The 19,577-nt window shown below is 34.9% G+C and overlaps 3 protein-coding genes and 1 non-coding gene across 4 annotated transcripts; 1 reads left to right on the top strand and 3 right to left on the bottom strand.

The window, feature by feature from the left end:
• Positions 1–373: 373 nt before the first annotated feature.
• On the bottom strand, positions 374–6,203 carry LOC146141092 (BRISC and BRCA1-A complex member 2-like). Its single transcript, XM_083392170.1, has 9 exons — positions 6,046–6,203; positions 5,059–5,144; positions 4,255–4,414; positions 3,720–3,846; positions 3,074–3,261; positions 2,008–2,178; positions 1,788–1,870; positions 979–1,132; positions 374–612 (listed from the first exon to the last, which is right to left on the bottom strand). The coding sequence occupies exons 1-9, from the start codon at positions 6,159–6,161 to the stop codon at positions 549–551; spliced, it is 1,149 nt and encodes a 382-aa protein (XP_083248296.1). The 5' UTR covers positions 6,162–6,203; the 3' UTR covers positions 374–548.
• On the bottom strand, positions 1,335–1,408 carry Trnat-ggu (transfer RNA threonine (anticodon GGU)). The gene has a single exon. It is a non-coding gene; the product is annotated as a tRNA-Thr (tRNA).
• Positions 6,204–7,202: 999 nt separating the features above from the next.
• LOC146141091 (L-2-hydroxyglutarate dehydrogenase, mitochondrial-like) lies at positions 7,203–15,402 on the top strand. The gene is made up of 10 exons (XM_083391574.1): positions 7,203–7,490; positions 8,223–8,362; positions 8,659–8,810; positions 9,849–9,977; positions 10,536–10,674; positions 10,924–10,964; positions 11,386–11,550; positions 12,024–12,181; positions 12,766–12,897; positions 13,659–15,402. The coding sequence occupies exons 1-10, from the start codon at positions 7,393–7,395 to the stop codon at positions 13,852–13,854; spliced, it is 1,350 nt and encodes a 449-aa protein (XP_083247700.1). The 5' UTR covers positions 7,203–7,392; the 3' UTR covers positions 13,855–15,402.
• Positions 15,403–15,449: 47 nt separating this feature from the next.
• On the bottom strand, positions 15,450–16,849 carry LOC146141090 (28S rRNA (cytosine-C(5))-methyltransferase-like). The gene has a single exon (XM_083391935.1). The coding sequence runs from the start codon at positions 16,842–16,844 to the stop codon at positions 15,513–15,515; it is 1,332 nt and encodes a 443-aa protein (XP_083248061.1). The 5' UTR covers positions 16,845–16,849; the 3' UTR covers positions 15,450–15,512.
• Between the last annotated feature and the right edge of the window lie 2,728 nt (positions 16,850–19,577).

Genomic DNA, 19,577 nt, shown 5'->3' with positions numbered 1-19,577 from the left:
AAATGAAAAAACTCTGAATGAAACACGTCTGAAAGGTAATTCGGATTGCCCGGTACCCTATATTTTAATACGATACCGGTAGTTTTTTAATTAGGCCTTCATGGACCCCAGTTTAAGAACCCCTTCTTTAGACCAAAAATTATGGCTGAAATTTCTATATATATTTGGCATCAGATCGGTGCCGATAACATCCTAGTATCGGACGAATACCGATACCACTTGACATCGGGTATCGACCCCGACCCGATATTATCGGGCATCCCTAGTTCAAATCATATTTTATAAGGCAATATGCCGCGGGCTGGGAGGATTAACTCCGCGGCTAACTTTGCTAACCCATGAACACATCACCTACATAATATATATATTATATTGAGTGGAAAGCTTATTCACAATGAAAAGCTCAATAGAATATCGGTTTTGAACCGCTATAGCAATACATTCTTATTATAATGGTTATACTGCAAACCAGTGTTTAGATCCGATAATACGATATCGGGTATTTTGTCTGGATGGCCATTTCTGGGCCAAAAACCAAGCGAAGGTGATCACAAGACGCCTTGCCTTATGCTGTTGTCCTTGAAGGTCACGACTTTTTCCAGGATGTAAGATCTAAGAAAAAAAAATTTTTGACCAATTTTGACAAAAAGAACGATTTGCATTTTTTTTAAACTGAACCGTTTTCTGTTAATTTAATATTTTTTTAAATATTTAAAGGTACATATTTTTAGGAATGCTAAACAGTTGCAAAAAAAGAATAGATTTGTGGAATAAAACAAAATTTAACAAAAAAAAGTCGAACAGGGGAAAAAATTAGAATGTTTTTTCCTTGAGACAAAAATATTAACCAAATCATTTTTTTCAAAATCTTGTCACAAAAGATTCTTGAAAAGCAAAATTTTGGTTCGAGAAAATTACCTTCGCCATATAACAACTAACCGAGTATTATAAGTTAGTGCAGCAAGTACTTTTACTTACTTTGTTCGTTTTGCCATTTCCATCCCAGTCCACCTCGGGCTGTACGGATAGTCGTTTGAGTTTAGGGTGAAGGGTTGGTTGCGTTGGTTCTTGTGGTAAGCCGACTGGAAAACGATCGACGGCTGCTCGCGGGGATAGTAGTTGCCGAGGCCGACTGCGCGTTTCAATCAATTAATAAAATATAGATACACAAACGCAGGATACAAGCAAGGCAGGCTAGACAAACAACTAGCCTGCGGTGGGGCTCGAACTCACGACCTTCGGTCATACCGGGATTGTTGCTCTACCAACTAAGCTAGCAGACTAACCGAATCAGTCGAACAATGATACAAGCAAGGCAGCCTAGAAAAACAACTCGCCTGCGATGAGGTTCTAACTCACGACCTCAGCCATACCAGGACCGACGCTCTACCAGCTGAGCTACACAGGCTCATAGGGAAGCAAGTCGATAAACAACCATATAGGGCAGTCCAATGCCTGCTGCAATTACATGCTGTTCGTAAAACAAGCCTGGGACGAGGTTCGGATTCATGATCTCCGGCCATACCGGGACCGTCGCTCTATCAACTGAGCTAACAGATTAACCGAGTCAGTCGATCCATGATGTAAGCAAGGCGGGATAGAAAAACAACTAGCCTGTAGTGAGGTTCGAACTCACGACCTCGGCCATAGCGGTACCGTCGCTTTACCAACTGAGCTAACAGATTAACAGAGTCAGTCGATCAATGATGTAAGCAAGGCGGGATAGAAAAACAACTAGCCGAGTACCATGTCAAATTGTCAAGTCAATGAAAGTTAAAGTTACTTACTGTGTATAAGAAAAAAGAAAGTCTGGTAGCTGAAGAGGAGCACAATTTTCCTAAAATCTTTTGCGTCGTACTCGATGACTTGCCTAAAATAAAAACAAACTTTAAAACTAACAATACATTCTTATGTTTGAGCTAAAATATTTTAGGTACATTTTTGTAAGTATTTTTGTTTTTCAAGAAAATCGAAAATTGAAACTGTACAACTAAAAAACATAGGTACCCTTTAAAATGATGGAGGAACGCAGCGATGTATTCCCTTCGTTTTCCGTGGCTCTCAGTGAGCAGTTTGATCGTGTTGTTCAGTTTCTCCCTCATTTTTCTTGTGTAGGCGAGCAAGCTCATACCGGGGGTGTATGGGGGAGGGGTCAGTGACCCGCGACCACCAAATACACTGCGAGAAATCACACAAAAAACTGTTGATCAATTTAAGCGTTTAGCTATCGTTGGAATCTATATTTCAGGCACGTAAAGTTGATTTTGCAAAAACTATAAAAACGCACACAAACTGTCAGTTTTAAGTAAGAAACTACCGGAAGAGCTTTTTATAGTAAACAAAGACTGGCATACAAAAGACAGCATAATTGTGAACGCTGACAATTTTACTAATAAAAATTGTTAATTTATCACCAATAATGGCATATTCAATTATCCAACAACAGAACAAATTGTTTTTTCTTTAAATCATAAATATCTTCAAATACACCGCAGGCCATTGCGCACTAACCGAATCTGTCGATTAATGATGCAAGCAAGGCAGACTAGAAAAATAACTAGCCTTCAGTGAGGTTTGAACTCACGACCTCCGGCCATACCAAGACCATCGCTCAACCAACCTGAGCTACACAAGCTCAGAAGTAGCGAGTCGAGAAACAACTATGAGGCCAATGCTTGCTACATTCTGTTAGTACGAACAACCACATTTAAGGGGATATACAGTACCATATAATTTTCAATGAAAGATGTACAGTTGTACACACATATGTGTGTTAACGAAGTGTGATCTAGCCCTTTGAAGCTGCTTTTTGACCAACGATTACGGCTTATGTATCATAGTACACCGATAGCCATCGCAGACTAAACGAATCTGTTGATCAATGATGCAAGCAGGGCTTGTTTAACTAGTATACGGTGAGATTTGAACTCACGACCCACAGACCAAGCGGGACCGTCGCTCTACCAACTGAGCTACACAGGCTCAGAAGGGGCAAGTCAAGAAACGACTAGATCACAGTTGCTGTATTGTATGTCTGTCACTCTGTGTATCTTTGATCTCCAAATATACTCACTGATCCAGTCTTGCTGGCAAATACAAGAGTGGAATAACTTTCTTGCTTTCAAAATCGTTTTTAATGAGCAGCAAAGGACTGTGTATGAAGACATCGTGTGGCGGAGCGTCAACAAAGAAGTCGTCGCTTAATATGGAAATATCGACATCGATTTGCACAAGAACATTCACCACTCTTCTCAATCCATTCTACAAGCAATTTGAAAAAAATATTTAAAAAAAAAAAATATAGGAAAAACAAACAGAGCTACACAGTCTTGTAGTACTTTTTATAAAAAAAAACAATCTAGCATATACATTAGAGAAAAAATCCTCAAAGTTGCTTTTTTCACATTTTTAGAGGTAATTTTAATGATGTGTGATATTTCTTTAGAATATACCACCGCGAATTGGTCAAATTTATTTCAAAAAATCATATTTCTGTGTGCTTTTCTCTGATAGATTAATTGCAGGTCATTGTTTTGCAGTAGTTGAAAAAAAGGACATTTACAAAAAACATTTTCAGGAAAGAACCATACGACAAATTTTAGAAACAACTTGCTAAATGACTAACAAAATATTGTTAAAAGCCTAGACTTCAGTTTGCATTGCTTGAAATTTAGTTGTCCACACATACTTTGACAACGTGATGTGTCTAGAAAATTTACCTTGTCAGCTCTTTTGAGACAAACTTCAATGTTTTGCAACTCGTCCGAGTCGAACAGTTCGTCAAGGTGAGATGCAAAGGTTTCCTCAATTTCAGAGCAGCAAACACGATGGTGCTGTTTGTACAATCTAATAACAAGCAAAAAGTTCTAATCGTGCACTACATTTCAGAATTTAAATATCACACTAGTTAATAGTTATGGCAAAAAATTGAAAAAACTTTCAACAAAACGCCCTTATTTGTTCTAAATTAGCAAAACTTTAAATAAAAGCAGATTGCATGAGATACATTTAGGGATCGGATTTTGTCAAAATAATGGCATTAAAAGTCTAATTCAACAAAAATTGCACTTTGTAGAGTTTAAGTCACTACAGCACAGCATGCCAAAATATACATAGTGCCCTGTGATGCAACAATGAGCCAAAATGAAAACTCTTAGTCACACCAACTTTTAAAACAAAGAATGTACGGCTATTGCCTAATCTCAACCCTGCATAATACCATGACATGGTGAATTTATTTGAAAGTCCACTTACTCCATTACATCTTGAACAACCAACAGCAATCCATCTTCCTGGCTTTTGTCCCAGTTTACCAAGCTTTTGATGTCATCGTACTCCGGATCAAAATCCTCATAATCCGGAAGTAGGATATCCGGAGCAATATCGTGGTTGATCCCGTCAAATATTATTTGCACTATTCAGAAGAAAAAAAATGCTTTCAAATCCCTCAATAGACAGCAGAATAATATAAACTGCGTTAAAATTGACAAATTTCTGAGGTGATTTAGCTTTAAAACCAGCCCTTAATCAACTCAAATATTATTTTCACTATTCGGAAGAAAAAAATGCTTTTAAAACCTTTAATAGGCAACAAGACGAATAAAACAAACTGCATTAAAATTGACAAATTTCTAAGGTGATTTAGCTTAAACCAGCCTTTCACCAACTCAAATATTATTTGCATTATATTCAGAAGGGAAAAATGCTTTTAAAATCCTTAAATGGGCAACAGGCTAATAAAATAAACTGATTGTTTTTCGTAATTTAGCTCAAATCAGCCTTTTGACAACTGCATAGAACTTCTAACTTCAAATATGTTACGACACATTAATTTTTTAGAGTGATTTTTTACTAGTTAAAACTGTTCGAGATTTTTTTTTTCCAATTTACATGATTTATTTATTATATAGTATTGAAGTAATTTGATTTCTGTTAAAAAATAATAAAACAAAGACTTGTAACTAACCACAATTTTTTAAATAATGACTTTGACATTAATTAGTCAACTTTATAGAGGGGACAACAAATATCCATAAGGGAAAACACTGGGCAACCTACTTCGAAGTATTTCACCCGCGAATGGAACTGCAATACTGAAGATGTCGTTTTTATTCTTTCCATTGTCAAAAGGAGTGGCAGGGCCTCTGCAATTAAACCAGGGTGCAAATAAATCACTGAGTTTTACATTTAAAATAATGATCAGTAATTGCCGTTAATAACCACAACTATAATAACTGTGATCTAGCAGAGGTGAAGTAGTATTGGCTGGGTTATGATTAAAGAATACTCATCATAACTAATAAACTGGTTTTCTTCGAAAAGGCTATTTAAAATCAGTTGGAAGAACACTGAATGATCTTTCCAATTCAGTCGCTTTATTAGTTGAAACAGTGATTCCAAACTGGGGTGGTGCGGCACTCTTCGGTTGCCATTTATAAAGCTAAAGCAGGGTTTTTTAAAACTGGAATTCATGGACCCCTTGGAGGGCCATGAAGGCCCTAATAAAATATTAGTGTATATTTAAAAAGTAATCGATTCTTTAAAGAAAAGGGGTTTAATTAAAAATAAAATGATTTTGGACTGAATCGATTCAGACTTTTAAATTAGCACATTTCTGAGGGCTATTCACTATTGTGACGTAGATTTATGCTGTCATGGTCAACAAGAAACAAAAAAGATTAAGAACCCTGCGCTAAAGGGTCTCGAGACATTTTAAATTTCTTGTTATTCCAATTTTTGCTCCTTTGGTGGAATTTTTGGTAAAGTTCTTATGTAGGATTGAAGTGCACCAAATCAAGAATGATTTCCTACATAGCATGCAGTTCATGTGTGTAGTCTCAATTTGGTTTACTGTGACATGGCAGGTGACCACTTGGTGAAAAATGCTAGTAAAAGTGCCATGAAATATTTACATCTTGCGAAGGGTGCCAGATGCCTAAAAAGGTAAGAAACTTAAAAAAAAAAGAGTTAAAACCATTGATAAAAGTTAGCCTAGATAGATAGGAATCTATATTTTTTTATACAGTAGCGGAATAAAACATTTACGAGCTAACTGGATCTTCTGTCTTGATTCCGCCAACACAAAAGCCAGTCGGTCCTTGGATTAGTTTCTTCACAAAGGGTCGGATCCAGGGATACAATTTTAGATCAGATAAATCCATTATGAATAAGTTCTGGTTTCATTGAAAAATAAGTACAGTGAATGTTACATACCTAAATTAAAGTATTTTAAATTGAAAAGCAAAAGGTTATGTTTTTGAATGTTGTTCAATGGACCACTTACGCAGGAGGCATTTTATTTTTATCAACTGCACCAGATTATTTTTCAAGTTTTTTTAAATCTAAAATTACTTATATACTTAATATTTAAAACTCGGGTATAAACTCTAGTTAACAATAAGGTATTTATTTTCAAAGGGTAAAAAAATATACCAAGTTGTATAGTATAAACCAGTAGTTCCTGAAAATTGTGCTACATTCTGTTAAAAGTGCACACCCAGGACTTTTTAAAGGAAATTGATAGGTTACTTTTAAATGTACAATCAAACTTGAATTGAATATTCTAATTTAAACACCGTTTAATGTTGTAATTCAACTACAATTTTGAATTTGAAGGTTTAAACTATTTATTTACATTGGTGTGGTTTTTTTGAAACTATTGGTTAGCCTTAGCATAAGTCCTAAAAATTATTGTTCCAATAATTTAGGTCTATGACAAAAAAAGATTGGGAATAACAGCTATATATGAACAAATATTTTTAATATATTTTTTTCAGCTTAGGGAATATAAATGATTCCAAAATTAAAAAAAAATCAAAATTTGTTGCAAAAGAGCAGGTGCAGACTTCGTAAATAGGAAAAGATAATCGTTTTCAATTCTTGTTTATGATTTAAATTTATGTTATGCTACTAAGTTTCGATGGTAAAAATCGTTCTTGCCAAAAAACATTTAGGATTTTCTCAATGAGCTGTGTTTGATATAATATTAACGCCAAGCAAATCAGTCTAGTAATAACCAATTACCCGGCTTAGATAGAGTAACAATAAAAAAAGTTGTTAATAAAATGTTTTACGCAAAACCTTGTTTTTTTTAAATTTAGGCTGATTCACATAAATAAAATGCTTAGTCACCCAATTCCACAACTGAAAAATAAAGGAAAGAAACAAACTTGTTGTTTCTTTTTAATTAACAAAAGAAAAAACGCACGTAAGAAAATGCGTCTGGCGGCTCTGTGTACATGGCGTTTGGCACGTTTGCATTCATCGTTTCTGCACTTCGACTTTCTCTCGAGTAATTAAAAGTGGCCTGACCGGTTTGCTAGCAAACTTGCGAACTGTATACTTGTATTTTGCACTTTGTGTTGCGCGTTTGTGTATTTATAATTTTTAACTATGTCTCGATGCGTTTTAAGTCGACTGTCAAGTTATTGCCGCACTTCAAATCCCTATCTATGCACTTCGATAAGGAATTTTAATCAGCCGGAACCTAGGTGAGTTTTTGTGTTGCGTTGAAAGTTACTATATTGAAATAGATTAAGCGATGGTGTATATCAGGATGGTCCAAGGTTGCTAGGTACCTGAGCTTTTTTGCAGGTCATACACAATACTTGGCACTCCTGTATTTATGTTTTTTTATTATTGATTTAACCTGTTCAAGTTTGACAGCGTTTATTGCGTGTTTTTTTAGATCTTTGCATAAAAGTCTTACCCCCAAATGTTCTTAAAAAATACAATGTTCTGGTACTTGAACAATCTTGCTCTGTAGTTGTGACTTGCCGACCTGAGTTTTGACCACTCTAACGCAATGTTAATTATTTAAAATACTTGCACATTAACTATTAACACTGTTAAAATTTTGACGTTAGAAAAAAAAATTAAAAAAAAATTGAAACAGTAAGCCACTCAGATTGTGCACATATTTCTGCTAAATATGTATTATGATCTTTTTAAACAATATTTGTACCTAGTAGGGCTTATGCATTATATGTAGAACCTTCACTATTTTTATTAGCTCTTCATGATTAAGATGCTGCGGCACTATTTAGTATATGATCCTTGGCCAAATTGTAAAAAAAAAACAGTTTGCCACTTTTGGAACTTTAACCTCTTAAAAACAGTTCACCATTTTTGGAATTGTATGGCAGTATAGATAGGTACCTATTGACCACAAAGTATGATTGATTTTTCTATTTAACATATTTTATTATATATATATTTGTTAGACAATTGTCAAGTGCCGCTTCGAACCAATATGATGTCACAATAGTTGGTGGTGGGATTGTAGGTCTTGCAACAGCTAGAGAACTGATTCTTCGCTGGCCAAATTTGTCCTACGCAGTTTTAGAAAAAGAAGATGAACTAAGTAAATATTTCTAGAACTTTGATTTTTTAATTATCGTTTTTGTGTATAGTGTTTTTGGAATTTAATTTTATCATTACTCTTTATTATTAACTTAATTTTATCATTAAAACATTTTGCTTGTTATTTTTTGATTAAACTATTAGATGAATTAAAAGTAACTTTCTAGTAATTGGTCTATCCTATTGCTTGGTGCATTTAAACTGTATAACTTTATATGCAAGTTCTTACTACTACAAGAATGTTCTCTCCTAAAGTTTTTCTTCAATATATATTTGACCCAAATTTTGTGTTGCCAGGTATTCACCAAACAGGGCACAACAGTGGAGTGATACACGCCGGCATTTATTATACTCCTGGTTCATTGAAAGCCAAACTTTGTGTGGAAGGACTCAAGCTAACGTACAAATACTGCGACGAACAAAATGTACCCTACAAGAAAGTGGGAAAAGTAAGTTGACAAAATTGGCAAATTTTTGCTTTTCGTTTTGCAATTTTTAGGATCATAGCAAAATGTAACGTAATCAACTTAATAATTTTAGGTATTCTTGTTGCTATCTTTAGCAACCATGTATATACAAAACCAATGTTTATAACCCTTATAGATTTATATAGAGTTTGTTTTAGTATATTGGTTGCAATCTACTTTAAGCCATTTTGGTAAGTTAACAATTTTTTTGTCTTGTTTCAAATTTTTGTACTGTACTTATTGGAAACTATCACTTTTGGATTTTTTTAATCCACTTAATAATTAGCTATTTACATCATTAAAATTGACAAAATAAATTTGAAATTGACAAAATAAATTTAAATATTTAAATAACTTAAAATTATTCTTGAGTCAAAATACATTGGCAAAGTAAATACACTGTTTTAAAAGTTCTACTACAAAAACAATTACAACCCTAAAACAGGTAGTTTGTTTTAGAATGTCAATTGAAGTCCACTTAAAGCCATCTTTGTTGTTATTTCTTATCCAACAAGCACCCTTTGTATCAGCCCTCACAAATTTGTAGCACAATTGAAATCCTACTGCATTTTGCATGACAATCACATATAATTCTTCTTTTTCGGGATGTCAGATATTTAGTTACGCTTACTGAAAACTCGTAAGCTTTGGTATTTAACATGTGTTTTTTAGCCGAAACATACAAAGTATGATACAAATAAGTGTCACCATATCAACTTAGAAGCCATTTTTGATCTGAACAACACAATTTGCCTTGCCTTAGGCCAGGGGTGGGCATTTTTTTTTGACAGCGCGCCGCATAAGAAACAAAATTTCTTCTTGTGCCTTGTCAAACAAGGGAGCATAAATACACATAATACAACATGTGATTCTCTTTGAAAGAATCTTTCAAAAAGATTAGAAATAAGTTAGGATGCTTTACAAGAATAATTTATTCAATAAAATATTATAAAATTAAGAAAACACTCTATTGAAAATAAGCCACAGGACGGATTAAAATACCAACTTTTGCTTCTGCAGCTCATTGTAGCGGTTACAGAAGATGAGATTCCCAGACTTGATGGTTTGTACAAAAGAGCTTTGGAAAACGGGTGCTCTGTGTCGATGGTTGATCAAAACCAAATTAAGGAGATTGAGCCACATTGCACGGTATAACAATGTTAAACTTATGCTGATACCAACATTCTCCATTCTAATAATTTTCAACAAATTTTAACGCACTTATTGCCACTAAAAAGGATGTACAATCGTACATGTAAATATTGCATTATTGTAAGCAAGTTATTAGGTCAGCAAGTCATTTGTGAACTGAATTAATTCCAAATCAAGTCCATCACTATTATCAATAAAATGATAAACTATTAAAATTGGTAAACTCGTCTGAATATAGCAATAAGTCTAAAAAAAGTAAAAACAAAATATGTAGTACAATCTAATTGGGTATAAATATATATATAAAAATTTTAGAGTGACCGCTAAACTTTAAAAAAAATTAATTTTCAAACATTTGAGAATCACTGGATAAGGGTTTAAGATTAGATAACACCGTAGGCTTTTTCAAAAATAAATAATTATCAAAAAATGTTTTTAATATTTACATACATGATTGTCCATGTGGAACCTAATAATAGATATAGTCTAACTTGTTTTGCATTGTTGCTTTTCTATTAAAATGATTTGTTTCCAACTGTATTTTTGTTTAAAAAGGGATTAAAAGCGATTCATTCGCCCGAAACCGGCATAGTTGATTACTGTTTGGTGGCCAGGACATATGGTAAAGAATTCACGTCACTTGGTGGAGCTATACACACAAACTATGAAGTCGAAAATTTTCAAGAAAACGGAGGTAATTTTATAAGAAATGTCAATTTAAAGCCTAACCACCGGAAACTTAATCATACATATCCACCATGTGTATTCTGTTATCAAGCCCTTCTGAAATCGTACTGGCCAACGATAACGGTACACATATATAGTACACAAGATGCCTACGGAAAGGCTTTACCGAAATCAGTTAGCCCGACAAGGATTGTAGTGCAAGCACCTAAACATACTGACCATACCTAACAGTGTTTTTTGTGTTTTACTTTTTTAGATTCAACCTTCCCCATTTCTATTACTGGAAAGCAAAATAATGTAAGTCGGGTTTAAGCTTTCATCAAATATATATAATATACATAATTATATGAATATTTATGTTGAACAGAATTAGATTTAGTTGTACCTGTATAGCAACCTCTTGACAACATGCATTCCAAAAACATTTTTCAAATATTAACAAGGCTGTGCATTCCATAGTGATGTATACATCAAATAAACACATGTTAACAAAAAAATTCAGTATCCTTCAAACACATGATTTAGTGTAGGAAGTAGAGGGGTGTACGTCTTACAAATTTGTTGCAACCTGTAGCTTACATAATAATTAGGGAAATTGTACATATTTTGTCAGTTTGTATGCCAATTCAAAAATTACAGTTACCATGCCTAATTTCATGCATTTTTTTCTATACTGTAGCGATTGCTGAAATTGTAAAAACAATATTTCTCATTTCAGCAAACTATAAACTCCAAATATGTGGTTGTTTGTGGAGGATTGTATGCTGACAGACTGGCTGCAAAATCTGGATGCGCAAGCAACCCCAAAATCGTACCTTTCCGTGGAGATTACCTGGTTTTGAAACCAGAAAAGCGATACCTGGCTAAAGGAAATATCTATCCAGTGAGTGATATACTTGTTTTTTGGTGTCATAATTCAAAAAATGCACTTTTACAGTTATCGGAAATATTCATCTTGAGGACTGTTTATATTGAGGTATGATGGCTAAAGATTTATGTTCGATTAATTTCAGTCACTGTTTTGACTAGAAATGATTGATACTTGACATTTTCTCAGGAAATTAATACCTCATATTTTGTATGAAAAGTTTAACGGTTTTCAGTACAACACACACCATGTTTCGGATTTTTATCCAAATATAACTTATCATTTAAAGTTTATTTACCTTCAGATGTTTTCTTATTTATTTCCTAAAAAATTTCTGAACCATATTACGTTGAAATGAAAACCAGGGCTGAAATACCCTTATTTATAATAGTATGGAGAGTAACCACCAAAACTACCACTTGGTGTTGGCCATCAATGCGATATCATCTGACATCCCTACTTTTAAATATATTATTTTATGTGTTTAGGTGCCTGACCCAAGATTCCCTTTTCTTGGAGTCCATTACACCCCAAGAATGGACGGAAACGTCTGGCTGGGACCAAACGCTGTGCTTGCTTTCAAACGAGAGGGTTACAAGTTCTTTGATTTCAACCTAAAGGATTTTTCAGAGGCTGTCGCATTTTCGTAAGTATTCCAAAGTCAGACAACACATATTAGTTTACTATTACGTTTGCATTACGTTAGATTAGACCAGGGGTTCTTAAACTAGGGTAGATGGACCCCTTGGGGGTCCGTGAATTAGTTTTAGCGGGTCCATGAAGGCCTAATTGAAATATTAGTGTATATTTAGGAAGTAATCAATTTTTCAAAGAAAACAGTTTAATTAAACACTAAACGGTTTTGCACTGACAGTATTTAGACTCCATTTCACTTTCACATTGTTTAGACCGAAATCAACAGATTTATAAAGTTCATTTGTATTGTGACGTCAATTGATGACGTAATTTAAAAAAAAAATTGCCTATTGTGGTCCACGCGAAGCCAAACAAAATTTTAGGGGTCCGCGGTAAAAAAAAGTTGAAGAACCCCTGCTCTATTTAACCTGGGAATGCTGGTTTAGAATTAAACTGGTAAATACTCTATTTAACCTGGGAATGCTGGTTTAGAATTAAACTGGTAAATACTCTATTTCATCTCGTCAATGAACAGTATTTCCTGCAGTGTCGACTAAAGATGCAACAATTTCATGCTTGAAATTTATTTTTCAGGGGTCTACGAAAACTGGTTTTCAAGAATTTGAGCGCGGGCTTCGGTGAATTGTATCGAATTGCAAACAGAAACGCCCAAATCAAACAACTTCAGCGATTTATTCCTGAACTCACGACAAATGATGTTACCAAGTAAGATTTCACTTTTTACATATAAAAATACTTTGCATTTTTGAGTTAAAAGGCAAAAAACAAGCCATATTCGACTGACAACAGTGTACAGTACATTTTAATATGCATTACTTTAAAATCGACTTGTCAATAAAAAAACCTTGCTCTTAAAACTACTGCACCTCGTAAATCAATAACAAAGAACATAATCCCGAAGTATCCAGGATCGCCAAAAAAATTGTAAGGTGGCAGTTGGACAAATTAAACTAAAAACCAATTGTGCTGAAAATAAACTAACAACAAATTTTAAATTTTCAGTTGAGAACTATAACATTTTTCACAGACGATTCAACTAAAAACTAGTTTTCCCTACTTAAGCATTCCTGAACATAAACTAATGTTAAAAATAGAGTTAGCTCAACCAGGCCACATATCAATAGATTGAAATCGTCCTTAATTTATAAACCGACATTTCGGCAGCAGACACCAGCAGACCCTCATCAGGGTTAATAACTATTAAAACGAATCTTTGTAAATGGCCGTATTTGTCTAATTCTAAATAGGGTTATCAGGTGACACTATATGAGGGGAAATTATATTAAATTCTCAACAAGCTTCTTTCGCACAACCGTGCTTTATTTTCCACTTGACCTAGTTAGGCACGGTTGTGCCAAATCTTGTCGAGAATTCAATACACTTTGTCTTTATAAAATGCTACCTGATTATCCCAATTAAACGAGAATGAGTTAGCCAGCTTATACACAAACCCATGTTTTTTGCAGAGGTCCATCCGGTGTAAGGGCACAACCCCTAGACTCCAGCGGAAACTTGGTCGACGATTTCGTCTTCGACAGTGGAACAGACGCCATCGGGAAACGAATGTTACATGTTCGTAGCGCCCCTTCGCCAGCTGCCACCTCGTCAATGGCCATTGCTAAAATGGTCGCTAAAGAAGTGGAGACTAGATTTGGCTTATAACCTTATAATGCTGCTTCGAAAAGCCCGAAAAATTTTATACAATTTTTTTTTATCTTTCGAAAATTTTTATTATTAATTTACCGACAATCGGCTGGCAGTTTTACGACTGAAGAAAACCTTTTGTCGTAACACCAAATTCAACAAGGAACCAACGGTTTCAAGGAGCAACGCGTAACAAAAATATTGGGCAGTGAGAAGAATTTACATAAAAATCTACTAGGATCTAACAAAACTGATGCAAAGCGTTAAATAAAGTTAGGGATTCCGAAAAAATTAATTCAGAGTGTCCTTAAAACATTGCCAGAAATCAGGGGGGCGAAAGCCTGATAGCGCCCATATTTTTACAAATAATTCTTGATTTGTCAGTGATGCTTGATATTTTGTGCTTTTAAACACACCCTTCAGTAATAATATAATGCTTTTATTTATTCAAACCATTACGCTTGTGCCAGTGTTCTCTCCAAAAATTCTATACAAAGAAATTCTGTTCATTTTAGAATTTTTTAGTTTTATTATAAGGTTGATTTGCTAGAAATATATATATTATAAGGCTGAACTGTTGAAAATATATACCTCAAAATAGAAAATAATTGTTTTTTAGTTCAAGTGGTTATGTGTTGTAACTTATGGAATACAAGGCTAAACAATATGATTTAAGTAATATCAATTTTTCGAGGTGAACAAAAATCAGCATCTGCGCATCATTCTGCATCTTAAACTAAACTCTGCTTTTATTTAATGTGCCATTATGCAAATCAGGGGCTACTTCATTATCCATGAAGGGCACGCAGTTTTAAATAAATATTGGCCTAATTAAGATGTACATAATTATCAATGCCTAACAATATTCATTTATGTGAGGGGATTGGTAATTTTTGTATTTTTTTATTACAAAAATAACACACTGTTTGGGAGTTGTGTTATTTTGGAGCTGACCTGGGTACCATGGCCTTTGGGGGCGATCTGGTAAATGCAGTCGCTGCCTTTGTGAACCCTGATTAAAAAACGAAAAAAAACAACAGTTTAGTTATTTAGAAATGTATGTCTTGACTCTTGAGGTACTTAAAATGTATACTTATGTTGGTCTGGTGGATTGTTTTCTATTTTATTGTATGTTGTATTATTTACAAAATGTGTTACACGACATTTAAATAAACCACTGGAGTTCTGATAAACAATGTATAATCAAACCTCAAATGTCTTGGTAGATAAATGTTATTTTATTAACCTTGTGACTTAAACAATAAACTGTCTTGGTGTTTTCTAATGATTGTTTTGAACTACTGTTTTAACCATTTTGATTTGAATGTTTCGAATTGGTAACCAATTTACTCATTAATTATATCGAGCAATAGTCTTAAATGGTCCTGTTTGTATTTGCATTGCTTGCACTTTATTCTTATACAAATAGCTATGTTTTACTTCTGTATCAGAACTTATATAAGTTTTATCATAATTTCTTTTTAATCGTTGGTGTGCTATTTATTTATTTTATTGACAGAGCTGTAGTATTTCATTTTGATGAAACCTGTTTATGTCAATAAAACATCGAACAAGTAATAACTGTTTTTCAAAAATCTTTAATGTTAGGATAGTATGCAATTTCAACATGAGAAAACAAATGAAAAATAAACCAAATGGTCTATGGCTAGTTATTATCATGAGTCACCAAGTTTTATCTTTTTTACTCTTTTAGATTTATTATTCTTCCTTTTCTTTTTTACAGGTTTAGTTTCGTTAACGTTTTTACGGCAAAAAAGAGCAACAAAAAAGCCATTAGTTTTGTCGTCGGGCTCAAAGCGTAAACACTTTTCAGAATCCTTCTCGAACCCAGAAATCGCGTGACCTCTTCGTGCCCACTGTGGCAAGCATTTCTCCAAAACAAAGTTAGGATTTTGGAAGAGGACATTTTGTACCACAAGCTCATTTTCAATGTCGTGAACCGAACATGTCGAGTACACCACCTTCTCTGCCTTAGGAAACGACAATGCGTGATTTAAAATCTTGAGTTGAAATTCAGCTAGGGCTTCCAGTCTGCTATGATCCGGAGTTTGTGTTGAATCTGTTAAAGAGGACAGTCTATTAACGATGCCAGAACCTGAACAGGAAGGGTCAACCAGAAGGTATTTTACGTCAGAGTACATTGTGTCATTGGGAGAAACCAACAAAAAGTCTTGCTGCTTAGTCTGGCAATTCGTAACACCGGCTGTGTGGAGTAACTTGTCCATTGTGGCTAAACGCTTGCGGTCCAAATCGAAAGCGAAAATCCTCCCTGTGTTGTTCATGGTCGCTGCCAACAATGAGGTCTTGTTTCCAGGTGCCGAACATGCATCTATGACATCACAGTCGCTTTGCGGGCTTAAAACTTGGGCAGGAACGCAACTGGCTTTGTCCTGAAAAATAATATGGCCATCTAAGTATAGCTGATTTGCATGGAAGTCGGTTCGTTCGTGGAACATCAGAAGGTTGTCAACTAGGCCATCGATTCTAAACTCTTTGGCTTTTAAATTTCTATCCTCTTTGATCAAAACAAATCCATCTTCAGTCAGTTGCTGAACCACTGTAGCCAGGGTTGTTTTTAAAGTGTTCACCCTAAGATATTTAGGGAGACATTTTACATTCTTGTCTTCAGATATGAGGGCCTTATTCGAGGACACACCTCGTTTAATTTTTAGTCTAACCAAAGCTGATTTTAATTGTGATTTGTTGTTAAGAATATGCTGCTTGAGTTTACCACCACAGCGAATTCCCTTGCCGAACAAAAAGTCATAAATAAGAAGCAAAACTTGTTCTTTGCTTAATCTGTTTGTTCGAAATTTTGAGATGACCAAAACCTCTTCTATTGCTTCGGAATACTTTAGTGTTTCACATACCAAAGCGTAAAGTTGCTTTGGACTCTTGTATTTCTCTGCGAACACCAAGTTTTTAATTGAGCCCCTTCGCTTCTTGAGCTTTTGAATCACACGCTCCCCACATTGATACAAGCTCATAATTACTAATTTAAATCATCCTAAAGAGTGGTAAATAAAAAAAATGGTTAACTAGCAACAGCATACAAACCAGCATTGCCAAATTGCATTCCAGTGCCTTTTTGACAATGATCTTTGGCATGTAAGGCTTGTCCAAAATCATGCAGTCAGGAGTGAGTAACGAATGCAATCAGGAGTACTGTGGTACTTTCATTATTTTTACTTATATGACAAATGAGGACATTGGTCTACAATCCTACCACATTTTCATGCAGGGGTTTTTGCTAACATTTTTGGGTTAGGGTGCGAGTTTAGGTGGGTCAAGCATTAATAAATACTGGTATATTTATACCTTTCTTGCAATTTAAAAAAACTTTAGACAAACTCGTTTTGTTACTGTAAAAAGACCAGTGTCAATAACTTTTTTGTAAATGGCACATTTGAAGTTAACGATGTTTGACTTAAGTCACTGTTTTCAAATGACTTGACTTGACTTAAGTCGTAAGACAAATGACTTTGGTTGAAATTAGGTGTTTTCATTAAGCATTTTATCATTAAATTTTATCCTAATCTTTTCACGTAAAATAATTTGCCTGCCCTCTATTGCCTCGTGGTATTATTTAGTTAAAATATTGCTGATAATCAGACGAGTTTATTCAATTCTAACAGCTTACTGTGTAATTTTTAGGACAAGTACCTTGAAATGACTTGCTTTAATTATAACTGGACTTTGTTATTATTGACTTGTCTCGGACTTAAATTATTTCACATGACTTGACTTAGGTATTAATAAATGACTTGACTGGGGCTTAAGTCATTCCAAAAGGACTTGTTTGCAATACCGGGTTTCACCATTACTGGCCTTTTGGCAAACGTTTGCGTCAGGGAGGTATAATTCTGGCCGTCTAACGTTTTTATAGTTAACCGTCAGTTAAAGCTAAAACTGTTAACGACGCTGGTCTACAATCCTCCCACAACGCAAATTTTTTGGGTTAGGGTCAAGTATTATTATTAAATAATGAGTATAATAATACTTGACCCACCCACACCACCCAAACGCCAACTCGCACCCTAATATTGTGTGTTGATTTAATACCTGTGGTATGATTCTCGATTAGACCAGCGCCCTGTTAACTAGCAAAAATGCGAACACGGAATGCATTGAAATATTACAACTAGAAGCATCAGCGTTATGTTTCACGTGTGTAGTGTTCGAAATCATGTTATACCACGCGACATGCTTGACCGAACTCCCAATACTAAATAAAACTGTGATAGGGATGTGCACTGCGTAGTCGGCTCGGGACTCGACGGAGTCGGTTTGTCTTGCTGGAGTCGATCTCTGGACTTGGAACTCGAGTAATACCACGTAAGACTACCCGAGTCCCGAGTCCGTATAAAGTTACGTAAATGGGTAAAATACAGGCTGTAGAGTCGGTCTCTACCAAATCGCACATTTGGCCGGAGTCGGACTGGGGTTTGTTTTGTCTGCCTGAGACGGACTTGGGGTATATTTAACCGAGTCCGCAGCTCTGGATAAAACCTATGATATTATTTATATAGATTCAAAATATATTAACAGTTTGTATAATATCATTGTTTAAATATAAAGTATGGTTAAAAAAAACGTTATACGTTTAAAAAAATATATACGGCTTTAGGTTAGGGCGGTAGGTTTAGCCTTTTTTTCTCCTCCCTAAAAATCCGTAAGTCACATAAAAGCACCAATTTGTGTGGGCCTACATAAGTTAACAGCATGTAGTTCTCACAGTTTGAATATTATATGGGCCGAAAATTTATTTTCGGGACATATCTTGTTTTTGCCGTTATTATATGGGCCGAAAATTTATTTTCGGGACATATCTTGTTTTTGCCGTTATTCTTTTTTGGTTTCCTATGGTTTCCTATGGTTTCCTATGGTTTGTTTCAGACCGAGTTTTGTCCGAAGCTTTATAGAAAAAGTAGACATCGTAGAACCTTCAAATTTTCAGACATGGCGTAGAGTGGTATGTAGGTGCTTTGTAAAAGTTTATGAGGCTGCACTCCCAGGGGCCTTTGCTTGGGGGGTAAAAACCTGAAATATTGCGTTTTAGCACTTTGTAGCTAACGACAGCCATCTAGCAGCAGAAAAACTTTCATACAGAATTCGTTCATATTCGCTTGCTTTGTCCAGCTCGCGTCGCGACGAGGCGGCTGCTGGCATCCCTGCTGCGCCCTATTGTCCCGCGCGTGCAACATTTGTGTTGGAAGTGGCTTGCCTAGTAAAACTATGCACATGCGACTTGCCTTTCATAAAGAGGCCTCTCTAAGTAAAAAACCTATTGCTCTTACAACACAAAATATTTTACCACCGCAAATTTAAATGCGAATCCTACAGGCAGTGTACACATCTCTGTTAGCACATGTTGTAATTGTTGCACCATTCAAACATATCAACACCAGGTCTAAGCAAATATAATTATACAAGGGCCGCAACAACAAAAAGCTTAAGTTTAACGCATTCTTAACGACGACGTTACAAAGCTACGTCATAACATGGCGTCATAAATAAATAAATCTTGCGTTTATTGGATTTAAATTGGCAAAACTTTCAATATAAAACGTGGCTTATTAGGCACATAAACTAGTTTGCATATTGCTCAAAACTACAGATTTAAACTCTGTTTCAACAGTGATTGCTCAGACCAAGGCATGGTAAAAATTTACACAGTAAAAGTTGGAAAAAGTATAGCAAACCATAGACGTTAAATCATT

Source organism: Ascidiella aspersa, chromosome 6 (assembly GCF_963924565.1).
Source record: "Ascidiella aspersa chromosome 6, kaAscAspe10.2, whole genome shotgun sequence".
NCBI classification, from domain to species: Eukaryota; Metazoa; Chordata; class Ascidiacea; order Phlebobranchia; family Ascidiidae; genus Ascidiella; species Ascidiella aspersa.
The sequence above is the reverse complement of the archived record's forward strand: the minus strand, read 5'-3'. Positions and strand labels throughout refer to the sequence as shown.

Coding starts and splice junctions, on each gene's coding strand:
- LOC146141092 (XM_083392170.1), bottom strand. CDS start 6,161: ATGGATTTATCTGATCTAAAATTGTATCCCTGGATCCGACCCTTTGTG. Junction 1,871..2,007: donor TTCCTCCATCATTTTAAAGG/GTACCTATGTTT, acceptor TTTTTATTTTAG/GCAAGTCATCGAGTACGACG. Junction 613..978: donor GAAATGGCAAAACGAACAAA/GTAAGTAAAAGT, acceptor TTTTTTTCTTAG/ATCTTACATCCTGGAAAAAG.
- LOC146141091 (XM_083391574.1), top strand. CDS start 7,393: ATGTCTCGATGCGTTTTAAGTCGACTGTCAAGTTATTGCCGCACTTCA. Junction 7,491..8,222: donor TTTAATCAGCCGGAACCTAG/GTGAGTTTTTGT, acceptor TATATTTGTTAG/ACAATTGTCAAGTGCCGCTT. Junction 9,978..10,535: donor AGATTGAGCCACATTGCACG/GTATAACAATGT, acceptor TTGTTTAAAAAG/GGATTAAAAGCGATTCATTC.
- LOC146141090 (XM_083391935.1), bottom strand. CDS start 16,844: ATGAGCTTGTATCAATGTGGGGAGCGTGTGATTCAAAAGCTCAAGAAG.